General features: G+C 42.8%; 1 protein-coding gene across 2 annotated transcripts; it reads right to left on the reverse strand.

Annotated features, from left to right (window-relative positions):
- Window positions 1-2035: 2035 nt before the first annotated feature.
- On the reverse strand, window positions 2036-6702 carry LOC124688153. 2 transcript variants are annotated; one of them, XR_006998441.1, is made up of 5 exons: window positions 6573-6702; window positions 6413-6486; window positions 3462-4347; window positions 3277-3383; window positions 2036-2505 (listed from the first exon to the last, which is right to left on the reverse strand). XR_006998441.1 is itself a non-coding variant. In XM_047221867.1 (4 exons), the coding sequence occupies exons 1-4, from the start codon at window positions 6664-6666 to the stop codon at window positions 2451-2453; spliced, it is 330 nt and encodes a 109-aa protein (XP_047077823.1). In that variant the 5' UTR covers window positions 6667-6702; the 3' UTR covers window positions 2036-2450. The 2 variants fall into 2 exon arrangements, 1 of the variants encoding a protein (XP_047077823.1); XM_047221867.1 differs by lacking the exon at window positions 3462-4347.
- Window positions 6703-11467: the final 4765 nt, after the last annotated feature.

The following is an 11467-nucleotide window of genomic DNA, read 5'->3' on the forward strand; positions in this document are numbered from 1 at the left end:
TGCTTCACAGTAGTATATATTTTGTATATCGAAGTCCTAGATAGGAAAGTAGAGTAGACACAGATCTTCCACAAAAGGCAAAATGTATAGTATAGGAAAAAACATTGATGTATTCAACCTGTCTTTGTTTCCTACGTGTCGTCACTGGGTAAGATGTAATGTACTTTTATGGTCTCCATCGGCTTCTTGAGCGCGCATCTTCCGTGTCCCAGAAACAGCCGCAGATTCAGACGGTGGTATCATCATCTTAAAATTTAGGCCGGCTTTTCTATGTGCCACTGCAATTAGGGTTCTCTTTGCTTTGCAACTGCAATATTAACTTACATTAGTGTCTGATGAATTCAAACACATATCCAACAAACAGGTCAATTCTAGCCTAGTCCCCCGGGTGAATCTGGTGTTCTGAATTTAAAACCAATTTGATACTCCGTATTAGCCATCTTTTCATACATACTCCTACTAGATGACCCTTGGCGCAAAGGCCAAAAAGGAAAAAAGAACAATATTGTAACCATTAGTTTCATTTCTTATCTATGCTTTGCATGCATCTTGTTTATTTCTTTGCCAACATTAGATCATCTCCACCGGGCGCTCCCAATAGAGCTCCCAATAGCTCTATTGGGATTCTAGTGAGAGAAAGCGTCCCTACCGACGCTCCCCAAAAGCGCCGGCATGTTTTAGAGTCTCATAAAAGCGCCGACACTCCCGAAAGGATCCATTTGCGAAGGGAGCCGATTGGGAGCACCGGCGTTCAATTTCTGCTGAAAAGTTGTATATACCCCACTTGCATGTGACACAGTCCTCTAAAGATTCTCCTCTCTCCTACTTTTTCTGTCCTCACTTACATATGCATGCATTGTGCCGACGTTTCTATTAGGTTAATTGGTGTGAGATGCAGTCCCCAAATGCTAAGTGCATGTAAGTGTGTCAAGTGGGATCCCACTTGTAGTATAATTTGACTTTTTTAGTATAAATTTTGATATCAAAATTTGAACTACATAGTACAAAATGACATCCCACCGGGATCCCACCTTGACACCCTAAGTGCATGCAGCCGGCGCTCCCTATAGCCTGCTGCCGGTATGCATGCCGATGCTTTTTTGGGGAGGATCGGTGGAGATGCTCTTACATATTGGAGGTAGCACGATGTACCATTATTTAACTGTGCACAACTATTGATTTGATATGATTTTTTTTGAGCATGTTGTTTAATATATGATCCAAATGTGATCTGCTGATGAAAACAGGTAAACCAAAAAACTATCATATGCTGAAACGATGAACACAAGTAATTTCTAAATTGTAATCCATTGAAACGATCTCAATTTGTGCACGCAATTGATTTTCAAATGTAAGAATAGGCAGGCTGTATGACTGATTTACCTCAAAGCTGTGCTGAAGTTTGTCTACCGCAGTGTTTTTTTTAATAGAATAATAGATATATGCCTATATTGGTTTAGGACATCTGCCATCCATGGACGCTCTGGTTCGTACCTGACTGCACTTGAACATACGTCCAGATGGATGTCTGATCTCTCAATCCGGACATGTTATAGCTACTGCATGAACAAACGATTACGTACTTACTGACCGAAACAATAGATGTACGTGCGCATCGCTGTTAATTTCGATAATCTATTAGCATACATTGGTGATCATATATGCATTCTCCGAATCAATGAGGATGTCCCTGAGAAAAAAAAATTACCCCTAGGATATATGGTCCCTGGAAAGTAGTAAGATCAATACCAACAACACCAGCGAGTCCAAATACATATAGAGAAGAAGAAGAATGAAAATAGTTCGGAGCAGCAGCTCGTGGCATACATAATACTCCCTCCATCCCATGAATGTGTCCAAGATTTATCAAATTTTAGATGTATCTAGACATCTAGATACATCTAAATTTGATAAATCCCTAGACAAGTTCGTGGGACGGAGGGAGTAGTAGATAAAGTTCAGTTTCAGGCAATAGATAGTAACATTCATATATTTAAGTTTAGCCCATAGGCTGGGCATATATGATTGCAGGGCTCCTCTGCTAACACAGAGAATGTACTTACAAAGCGTGCTTGAGAACAGCGTGCACTTATACAAAATAACCTTTGCATTGGCATTTATATAGACACCACAGGAGGAACATACCGCGACATAGAAGGTACATCTAGCTGCAGCATGAAGGCGGAGTAATAAGGGCTTCACATTAGCTTGACAGTATACCAGAGAACCCAAAGGGAACATCACCATGCGTTGAGGCGATGAAGCTGTCTCATTAGCTCGACGATGTAGCAAAGAAGGCATACGGGGTACCAGCGGAGTAGCGGACATCGAGGTAGCAAGAGCAGTACTAAGATACTAATAAGCTCTTCACCTGGTTCATGTGAGCTTACATACAATGTAACTGAGGTATACCTTATGCACAAACTACGTCTGCACACACAGCTGACCAGTTACTGCAGCTTTCCTTTCTTAGCCGACCCACCTGACTTGGCAGAATTGGCGTTCCTAAGACAGGAGAATGGATGCCGTTTAGAATTAGTTGACTGTTTACACAAAATAACATCTAATGGTGAAAGCTGCAACTTAAGGTTTCTTGATTTAACTTGAACCGAAACAGGTGTGATAAACATGGGTAAGTAGCTCATATTACTACAGGGTTTCATGCATGCTATGAATCTGTATGTAGACAATCTAAAATAGTTTCGGTGGCGACACCTTGACCACATCAGGCATGCAAGAATGAAATATGTACAGCAGAATACCTTAAAGAAGGAATCTAAATGAAGCTAACCATATTACTCATTATAGCAAACTTGTTACAAAACATGTGCATGTATTTTCATCAAGAAGCACTGCAGTTGCATTAAGTATATTACTTCGGGGTAAAGTATGACTACCGTACATATACATAGAGTTAGAAGGCACCGTACATATACATAGAGTTAAGGCACCTTACACATTGGCATGATTGTTTTTAGGAAACAAATACCATCTTCCCTGAACCTAATACATTGGTAACAGTGATTATCAAATAAACTTTTCTGAAAACAGAAGTCAAACATGCTAAAGCAAGAGGAACTAAATTATCATGTAGGTTCAGCATAGTCAAAACAAGTTTCTTCCATTTGTCATTTGTAGGTTCACATCTACTGAAAATGATGCAAGAACAAGCAGGTCTACGCAGATAAGAACAAAGCACCGGACATTAGGTAGACAAAATATTCCAGATTAGCAAAGGCTTCATAAGTTCTCAAGTAACAGGCCAAGGGAGAACACCTTTTAGGCTTTGGAGGCGCGATGTCATCACTTTTGTCTTCATCACTTTTGTCTTCACCAGTGGTTGTAGCGTCATCTACCACAGCTTGCAGAGGAGGCTCAATAACCTGGGAAGGTAAACAGGTTAAAACTAGCACAATAGGAAGGTAGGAGCATGGACAGGGCCATAAAATAGGAAAACTAACAGTTGATTCTTCTTCAGCTGAATGGCTATCATCAACAGTGCCTTGTCTTTTTTTTTAGATCAAGAGGGAATTCATCCCCAGTTCCATTGATAAAATCAACGAAACCACCAGCACGCAGGTCTGTAACATGCATAGCATGTCTATGCATGCTGTTCCTTGTCTGTAACATGAAGCACAATTGTTTTGAGTTTTCCCGGTGGAAGATTGCATGGTCAAGGTGCCTTCTCAAGGAGGGAGGGATTTCATAGCTGTAACCGCCTTCTTCGATCAAGTATCTGCCCGCCACAAGCACTACTTCGATTTTGATGGTGTCCGTGACAGTGTCAACTACTGCCTAGCGGCCTTCTTCGACTGGGTTCCCATAGGCCAGGACTACTACCTCTACCACATTGAAGTCTACCCCAACATTGGCTACTACAGTGACTTCGACCACATCAACGAACATCGACTGCAATGGGATCCAGGCGGGTTCTTCGTGATGTCGGCTTGGGATCAAGCCGCATTTCAAGGAGGGAGGGATGTTAGGACCCTCTCCTGCATGTGCTTGCACATGGGCTGGCCTTTAGAGCCAACACACGGGCCGGCCCGTGTGGCCACCAACCTGGGATTGCAAGCTACATATATGACGAGACAGGCGACGGGAGAGGCATCCAAGTTGGATCAGACGAACGGCGGCGGCTTTCTTCTCTCCCACCTCGGCTCTGATTTCCCAGTCCTCTTCTTGCTGTTTGTTGTAATTTGAATCTCAGATTCTGTATCTAAGAGAGAACCGTGAGGAACTACAGCCTGGCTCCTGACAATCACTTTAATAATAAAGCAAATAAGAGACACAACGCATGGAGAGAATCCATCCACAGCATAAAAAGAAGGGTAAGCAATGCAGCACCTGTAAACAAAGATACATATTGTATACACAGGGATAAGAAGAAAACCTTGAGAAGAGCAACTACAGTTACATCTCTAGCAGCTGTGAGTAAAGCAGTATACTGAACATCTAAAAACCAGCAGCTGTGAGTAAATTAGTAAACCAAACATCTAAAAATTATTCACCAAACATATATCAATTACTCACCTATAGGAGCAAGCATACTGAAGCTGCTAAAGGTAGACATAAATACTAATTTGCTCACATTGTAAATACCAATTTTGCAATTGGTGTATTTTGCAATTCTTTTTTAGAATTTCTAAACTACAGATATTGGTGTATTTTAGAATTTCCGTAGCCATGACCATGATTAATTGATCAATACAAGTAATGCTGCATTAGTATATTTTGCAATTCTTTTTCAGAATTTCTGAACTACATATATTTTGAACTTAACATTTGATCTGCAAACCATTTAGGCTAAGTTTCTCGTGCCAAAAAGATTAAAAAAAATTTACTACGTTCAAGATATTTGAATTTTATTTGAACTGTGTTTTTTCTTTGATTGCAAAACATACATCACTTTTAATATTAATTTCCCATTTGATTGGAATGACCATCAGACACCAAAAGTATCGCCTGCTGATGTTTTGAAGCCCTTGCTTCCTGTGTTTCAGAAAGAGCAGTCTGATGTTGGGGTTTAAAATATCTTGTTCAAATCGGCACATATGTTTAATCGATAGCAGGCAGTGTTCATGGTTGATAAAAATCAACTATATTGGTGTGCTTTTATCAATCATGCACTTGTACAGGAAATCATTATTTATCATATATGATGACTTGAGGTTTGCTATTTGCATGACATGATCCATGGTTCGAGCCTGACATCTACTTATATATAACTATCGGATACTGAAATTAATACATGACATTTCTTAGCATAACATCCTATCCAGCTCCTGCAAATATATGTTAACCAAATTGTTTACTCTGTATGCCCATGATTCTTATCTATTACTAAGGTCTCTAACCTTCTCTTTTCTAATTAGAATATGTCACCAGTCTGATATATCTACTGTTTGTGATGACAATGAAATTATGAAGTTTGTGTGTTATCTAAAGCAGTTAAGCATGAACCTGAACAGAATGTCAATAAAAGGTCCTTGATCTAATAGTTAATTCAATCTGAACACCCCTTGTTCCTCCTATCTATCCCTGTTTTTCTGAACTTAACAACAGACCTCTTTGGTGAGAAAATAATGACAGTGTAATATATGGGCAGAAGGTTGGAGATAATCTTATATCTACTCTGTTGTCGTGCAATGCTTAATTATATTTACAAAAAATATTACATAATTATTTTTTATTTTCATTTTTCGTACAGAAAATCCTTTCTCAACACTACTGCCATCAGCTTGTCTGGTACTTCTAGAAATTTCTGGTTCCAAGAGACCTAGAGTAGTTGTGTATATATAATTTATGGATACTCAGAGGTATTGGAATATTATTTCATTTGGCCTGATCATGATTTCCATGTGCCGCACAATCCTATGATCAGGATTACAACAGCTCATGCATTTTCCTATGTCATGATTTACATCTCTTAACAGAGAAATGTTATCTATATATGTTACGCATGCTCAAAGCTGTAATTCTAACTTGAGATCAATTGGTTTGTTGACAGTGTTTCTGAATCAAATCGACAATGGTTCTGTATCATTTGGTAGTTTTTGTGAAGTGTGATCTCTCTTCTCCTTTTGCAATTTATGTCAACTGTAAACTTGCTTTCATTTTTCTTATCTTATTTTTCTGATAACAAAGTATGACCTCTCTCAGCCACTGATGCTCTAATTCTTTGTTAAACTTCGCACGTAGCAATTATGATGTGTTTGAGGGTGAGCTTTGATGTTCGTATGTGGTGTCTATTTGGTGAGAAAAAATAAAATGTAGTGGACAGACATGTGCCATCTCTGAACGGAAATACATGAAAAACGTCAAGCAACGATGTCTCTAACCAGAGTACGATATGAAGCTTAGATACTATTGGTCCATGCAAATAAACAGGAAAACGGAAGGGCGTACATACCCTCGGGAAACCAGTGAGGCAGCAAGGGACCTTCCAAAGGAGCTGCAATGCACGGACAAAATCTTCCAAAGGAGCTGCAATGCGAAGTTGGTAGGCAGACATTTAATCAAACATGCATCGTGCAACCAAAAATATCAGGAAGAAAGATCAGGAGATCAACCAGATCGCGCTAGCACAAATTGAAGAGAAAGGAGTGTAGCATCAACGTAGGCCTGGCGAACGAGGAGGGGGAGGAGGACGATGTCGCTCGGCATGGAAGAAGGTCCCTTTCTGGTTTCACCTTGGCTCACCGTTGCCCCGCATCGCTCGAGCCGGAGGGGCGACCACGCTGCGGGGAGAGAAAACTGCCGCGGGAAACAAGGCCGGCGGAGCGTGGCCTCCCGGTGCTCCACGCAGCGGCGAACACCGGCGTAAAGCGCGGCCACGGTCCTCGGCCCCGCTCCTCCAATGCGACGCAATAGGAGGCGGCACCCGCGCTCCCTACCGGCCCTGCTTGTCCAGCGCGCGGAAGAGGAGAGATGAGGCCGAGGCGAAGGAACTGGAGGCCCGGTGACGTCTCAACGGAGTCCGGCTGCGGCGGCGGCTTGCCTAGAGGCAGAGGCACGGGAGAGAATGGGAGGACTCGCGGGCCTCCGAGCTGGTGCAGCAAACGGCCAGACTGTGTGACGAATGTGAAGTACAGTAAAACATGTGAAAGCAATGCTCGAAGAGAGTTAAAACCACCACATTTTTTACTAATGTTGATTTTGATATACCACTTTGTATTTTCGGTGTAAAAAACTACTACTACCACATTTTACTAAGACTAGTCACAATACATAGTACTCCGTATCATATAAAAGTATCATATAGAGTATGATACTACTACATGTTACTATGTCTATGATGCATGGTATTATCTACTAGTACCATAATTTTTTTATATTAATTGATTTGTAGAATCTCAATGCATATCTATATATAAGATGTATGTGACATTAAATTTTCTAGTAGTACATACTATGATACGGTATCTACCTACTACAATCCTCTCTCACATCTTTAATTACACTATCACATCAAATTTTTACATGCATAAGATGCATGATACTATACCTATGCTATTCCCATTGTGTGTGGTCTAAGGGCAGCGCTTAGCGTCCCCGGGTTTGATCCCCCGGATCGAGCATGGCACGTGTCCCCTTTGACCAAAACTAACTCGTTTCTCTACAATCCTTCCTGCCCGCAACAGATCACAGAAAAAATGGTTCGCAGCGGATGCGTGGCGATTTTGACAAAAATAATTCTTTTGGCGAAGAAAAGCATGAACTGGCCCTCTGGCCAACTATTTCACGCCACTAATCTTTTTGTGTGGCGTCCTTCCGAGCAGCGCCACACATGTTTGTATGGCGCTAATGCGAACAGCGCCACTGGACGACGTGGCATGGTCGACGTTGCGCGCCGATGATCATCCGACGTGGCAGGCGTGTGGCGCCGCTTCAATGGGCGCCACACTAGGACGCCACACATGTTGTTATGTGTGGCAGCCCGAGCTATCCCAGCCCGACCACACCTTATTTCTTGCTTAGCTCTTCCTCCCCCTCCTCCAACCAGGCACCCAATCTCTCTTGATGAGGATATCTCATCTATTGATACAATCGATGTACCAACAGCCACACAAATACAAGGACCAATTACTCGAACTCGTGTCAAACAACTTAACCACCAGGTACTTTCGTTTCTTGGAACTATTCCTCACATGCATGAGAATATGATGCTGCCTAAATCAGATGTGTTTGTTACTCTTAGGAATGATGGACCTAGCATGGATGAGAAGGACAAACATTGGAGCATGTTCACACATGGAGAAGATGGCAGCAAACATGTGAGGATTGAAGAGGACGCCCCAAGTGGAGATTTCAGAACTTTGAAGCCACCGTAATGATGATTGAAGACTTGGACGAAATATACAAGATTACACTTCATAATTTCGTCCATAGCATAATATGGTGCTGCATCACCTCTAGTTTTGGGCCAGGCCCATGTCATTTTCGCAGGATTTAAGACAACCACCGTTTAGAGTCCGTATTGGAGGGGGAAAGGCCTTCTAAGGTTTGATTCGGCAACCATACGTATGGTGGCCGAAACCCCACCTTTTCCTCCTTTAAATACCCCCATAGCCGTCACGTTTAGACTCAGATTTTGATTAGACTAAAAGTTATATATTGTTGCAACTCTCGTGTACTTCTTTTGAGGCCAACGCCCAGAACAAGACCGACTATTCAGAATCCCACCTTATTCAGTAAAGTTTTCATGTATATCCGTAATATTATGATTGCATCATTAGTTCTTACTTGTCCTCGATTTCAAGTAGGAATTAAGACCCTCGCTGGTCAGGCTAATCGTGCTTCTGCAAGATCAGTAACTCCCGGAGATTGTCCTAGCGATTGCATTGGCGCACGAGCTTTGCACGTGTAGTCGGATCATCAAGCACGAAATCCATCAACAAATCGAATTATCCACGTCTCATCGAAAGATCGGCCACCTTTGCCCTATCAAGTGGTATCATATTTCAGATTGCTCGATGAGATTTACAGTTTTCCTAGTGTAGATTGCATCTGCTATCATACACATAAACCACGAAAAAGCCAAAAATAATGTTAGGGTTTTAGATCATCGTTCCATAAACCCCCTGCCACGCCTTTGCACTGTCTTTTCAGTTTTGCATAGTTGAATTTGTGTCTGCATCTTCGTGTCAAGTTGCGGGTCTTAGCGTCTAGTTCCTTTAGAGTTTCGAGTTCTGGTCATATTAGTCACGCCGACGATGCCCGCTCGCACCATACGCAGATCACCGCCACCACATCCATATACTTCCGCCACTGTCATATACACCCACCATATATACTTCCGCAACTGCAATATACACCCACCATATATACCTCCGCCACTGCCATATACACAAGACCGACTATTCGGAATCCCACCTTATTCAGTAAAGTTTTCATCTATATCCGTAATATTATGATTGCATCATTAGTTCTTACTTGTCCTCGATTTCAAGTAGGAATTAAGACCCTCGCTGGTCAGGCTAATCGTGCTTCCGCAAGATCAGTAACTCCCGGAGATTGTCCTAGCGATTGCATTGGCGCACGAGCTTTGCACGTGTAGTCGGATCATCAAGCACGAACTCCATCAACAAATCGAATTATCCACGTCTCATCGAAAGATCGGCCACCTTTGCCCTATCAAGTGGTATCATATTTCAGATTGCTCAGTGAGATTTACAGTTTTCCTAGTGTAGATTGCATCTGCTATCATACACATAAACCACGAAAAAGCCAAAAATACTGTTAGGGTTTTAGATCATCGTTCCATAAACCCCCTGCCACGCCTTTGCACTGTCTTTTCAGTTTTGCATAGTTGAATTTGTGTCTGCATCTTCGTGTCGAGTTGCGGGTCTTAGCGTCTAGTTCCTTTAGAGTTTCGAGTTCTGGTCATATTAGTCACGCCGACGATGCCCGCTCGCACCATACGCAGATCACCGCCACCACATCCATATACTTCCGCCACTGTCATATACACCCACCATATATACTTCCGCAACTGCAATATACACCCACCAAATATACCTCCGCCACTACCATATACACCCACCAAGATCGTTTCCGCCACCGTCATATACATCTGCCATATACCCTGTTTCCTACCGCGACACGGATTTGTGTTGTTTCTTTGCCGCGACAGAGTCCGTGTAGACTAGGGTTTTTCCTGTTTTTCTTAATAGTTGTTGCCTTCTAATTTCGTCTGTGCTGTAGAAAAAAAAATTCCGTGAGATAAGTTTCGGTCGCCAGTAAACGATTGGAAGGAGAGCAAAAAAAGTCTGGAAACTCCTCCGAAACAATATTCTGGCTACAATGGTTTTGGACATTGGGGATCACTTTTCTCCACTGGCTGTTATAGCGACATTTTTTTGGCGCATGCGCGCTTTCCGGAGCACTTTTTCAGAAATTTCGACAAAAAAATTTCTGAGGCTATACTGTTTTTAGACCTCGTGGATCAGTTTGAGACACTCGTCATCATAGGGATTTTTCGCATTTCGGTTCGCCACCTCATCGCTGCTAGTTGCTTGTGTGCCGCGTTGTGACCTCGTTAGTGTTCTAGGCTCGTGTCTCTAGTACGGTCTAGCCTAGGACCAGCACAATACCGTTGTTAAGCAAACTTTCAATACTGCATCGTTGTTTTGACAATTGTTGTTTTTGCTACCATATATAAGCCTTCCTACAGCTCCACATATTGTCTCCACGTGCTTTGTATCGACACCTGGTAATCGCTTTGGCAATCTTGGGGTAACGCTGATCCTTGTTGGTTGCTATATCGCCTTCCTCCTGTTTGGTAAGAACTTTGTATTTTGCTTGACGAATTGCGCGTGAACCACCATATTCCGTAGTTTATAGGCATATACATTTATTATTTTTGAGTACTAATCATGACAGGAACTACATCATCTGGTGTTGACCCAGATAAGATGACGAGCGCGGAGTTGCATGCTCACTTCACGCACCTTTTGGGCGGGCATTCACACGACGTGGATGCGCGTCTTGGTGACGTCGACTCCAAGCTCACCGACGCCCTGGAGAAGATAGATGGCCTCGAGGAAGCCTTCAACTCCAAACTTGACGCCAAGTTCCAGGAGATCTTGAATCGGTTGGCGACAACGCGCACGACGCGTTCCTCGTGCGGATGTGCCTGCGGGTACCGCTCCTACTGCACCAGCCGCGCCTAACGCGGCCACTGATGAGGGATACGATGATTATGGAGGGGAGGACGAGCAGGTAGATGAGAACATGCTTGACGGCGAGGAGGTCGAACAGCCTCCACCTGTGTCGAGGGTACTCCTCGGCAATGCCCTCCGTTTGGGGCTTAGGGTAGATGGAATCCTGTAGGCTGACACGAGACATCGGTTATCAAACAAGCGGGGAAAGCGATTTACCCAGGTTCGGGGCCCTCAATGAGGTAAAACCCTTACGTCCCGCCTGTCTGATCTTGATTATGAAAATATCGGGTTACAATGGGGTG

Source organism: Lolium rigidum, chromosome 2 (assembly GCF_022539505.1).
Source record: "Lolium rigidum isolate FL_2022 chromosome 2, APGP_CSIRO_Lrig_0.1, whole genome shotgun sequence".
Lineage (NCBI taxonomy): Eukaryota > Viridiplantae > Streptophyta > Magnoliopsida > Poales > Poaceae > Lolium > Lolium rigidum.

What these genes read in the sequence shown, in the direction of transcription:
- LOC124688153 (XM_047221867.1), bottom strand. Translation starts at nt 6,666, where the DNA reads ATGCCGAGCGACATCGTCCTCCTCCCCCTCCTCGTTCGCCAGGCCTAC. An exon ending in ATTTGTGCTAGCGCGATCTG is followed by an intron (nt 6,487 to 6,572) that starts GTTGATCTCCTG and finishes TTCGCATTGCAG; the next exon opens with CTCCTTTGGAAGATTTTGTC. An exon ending in GCCTCACTGGTTTCCCGAGG is followed by an intron (nt 3,384 to 6,412) that starts GTATGTACGCCC and finishes TTACCTTCCCAG; the next exon opens with GTTATTGAGCCTCCTCTGCA.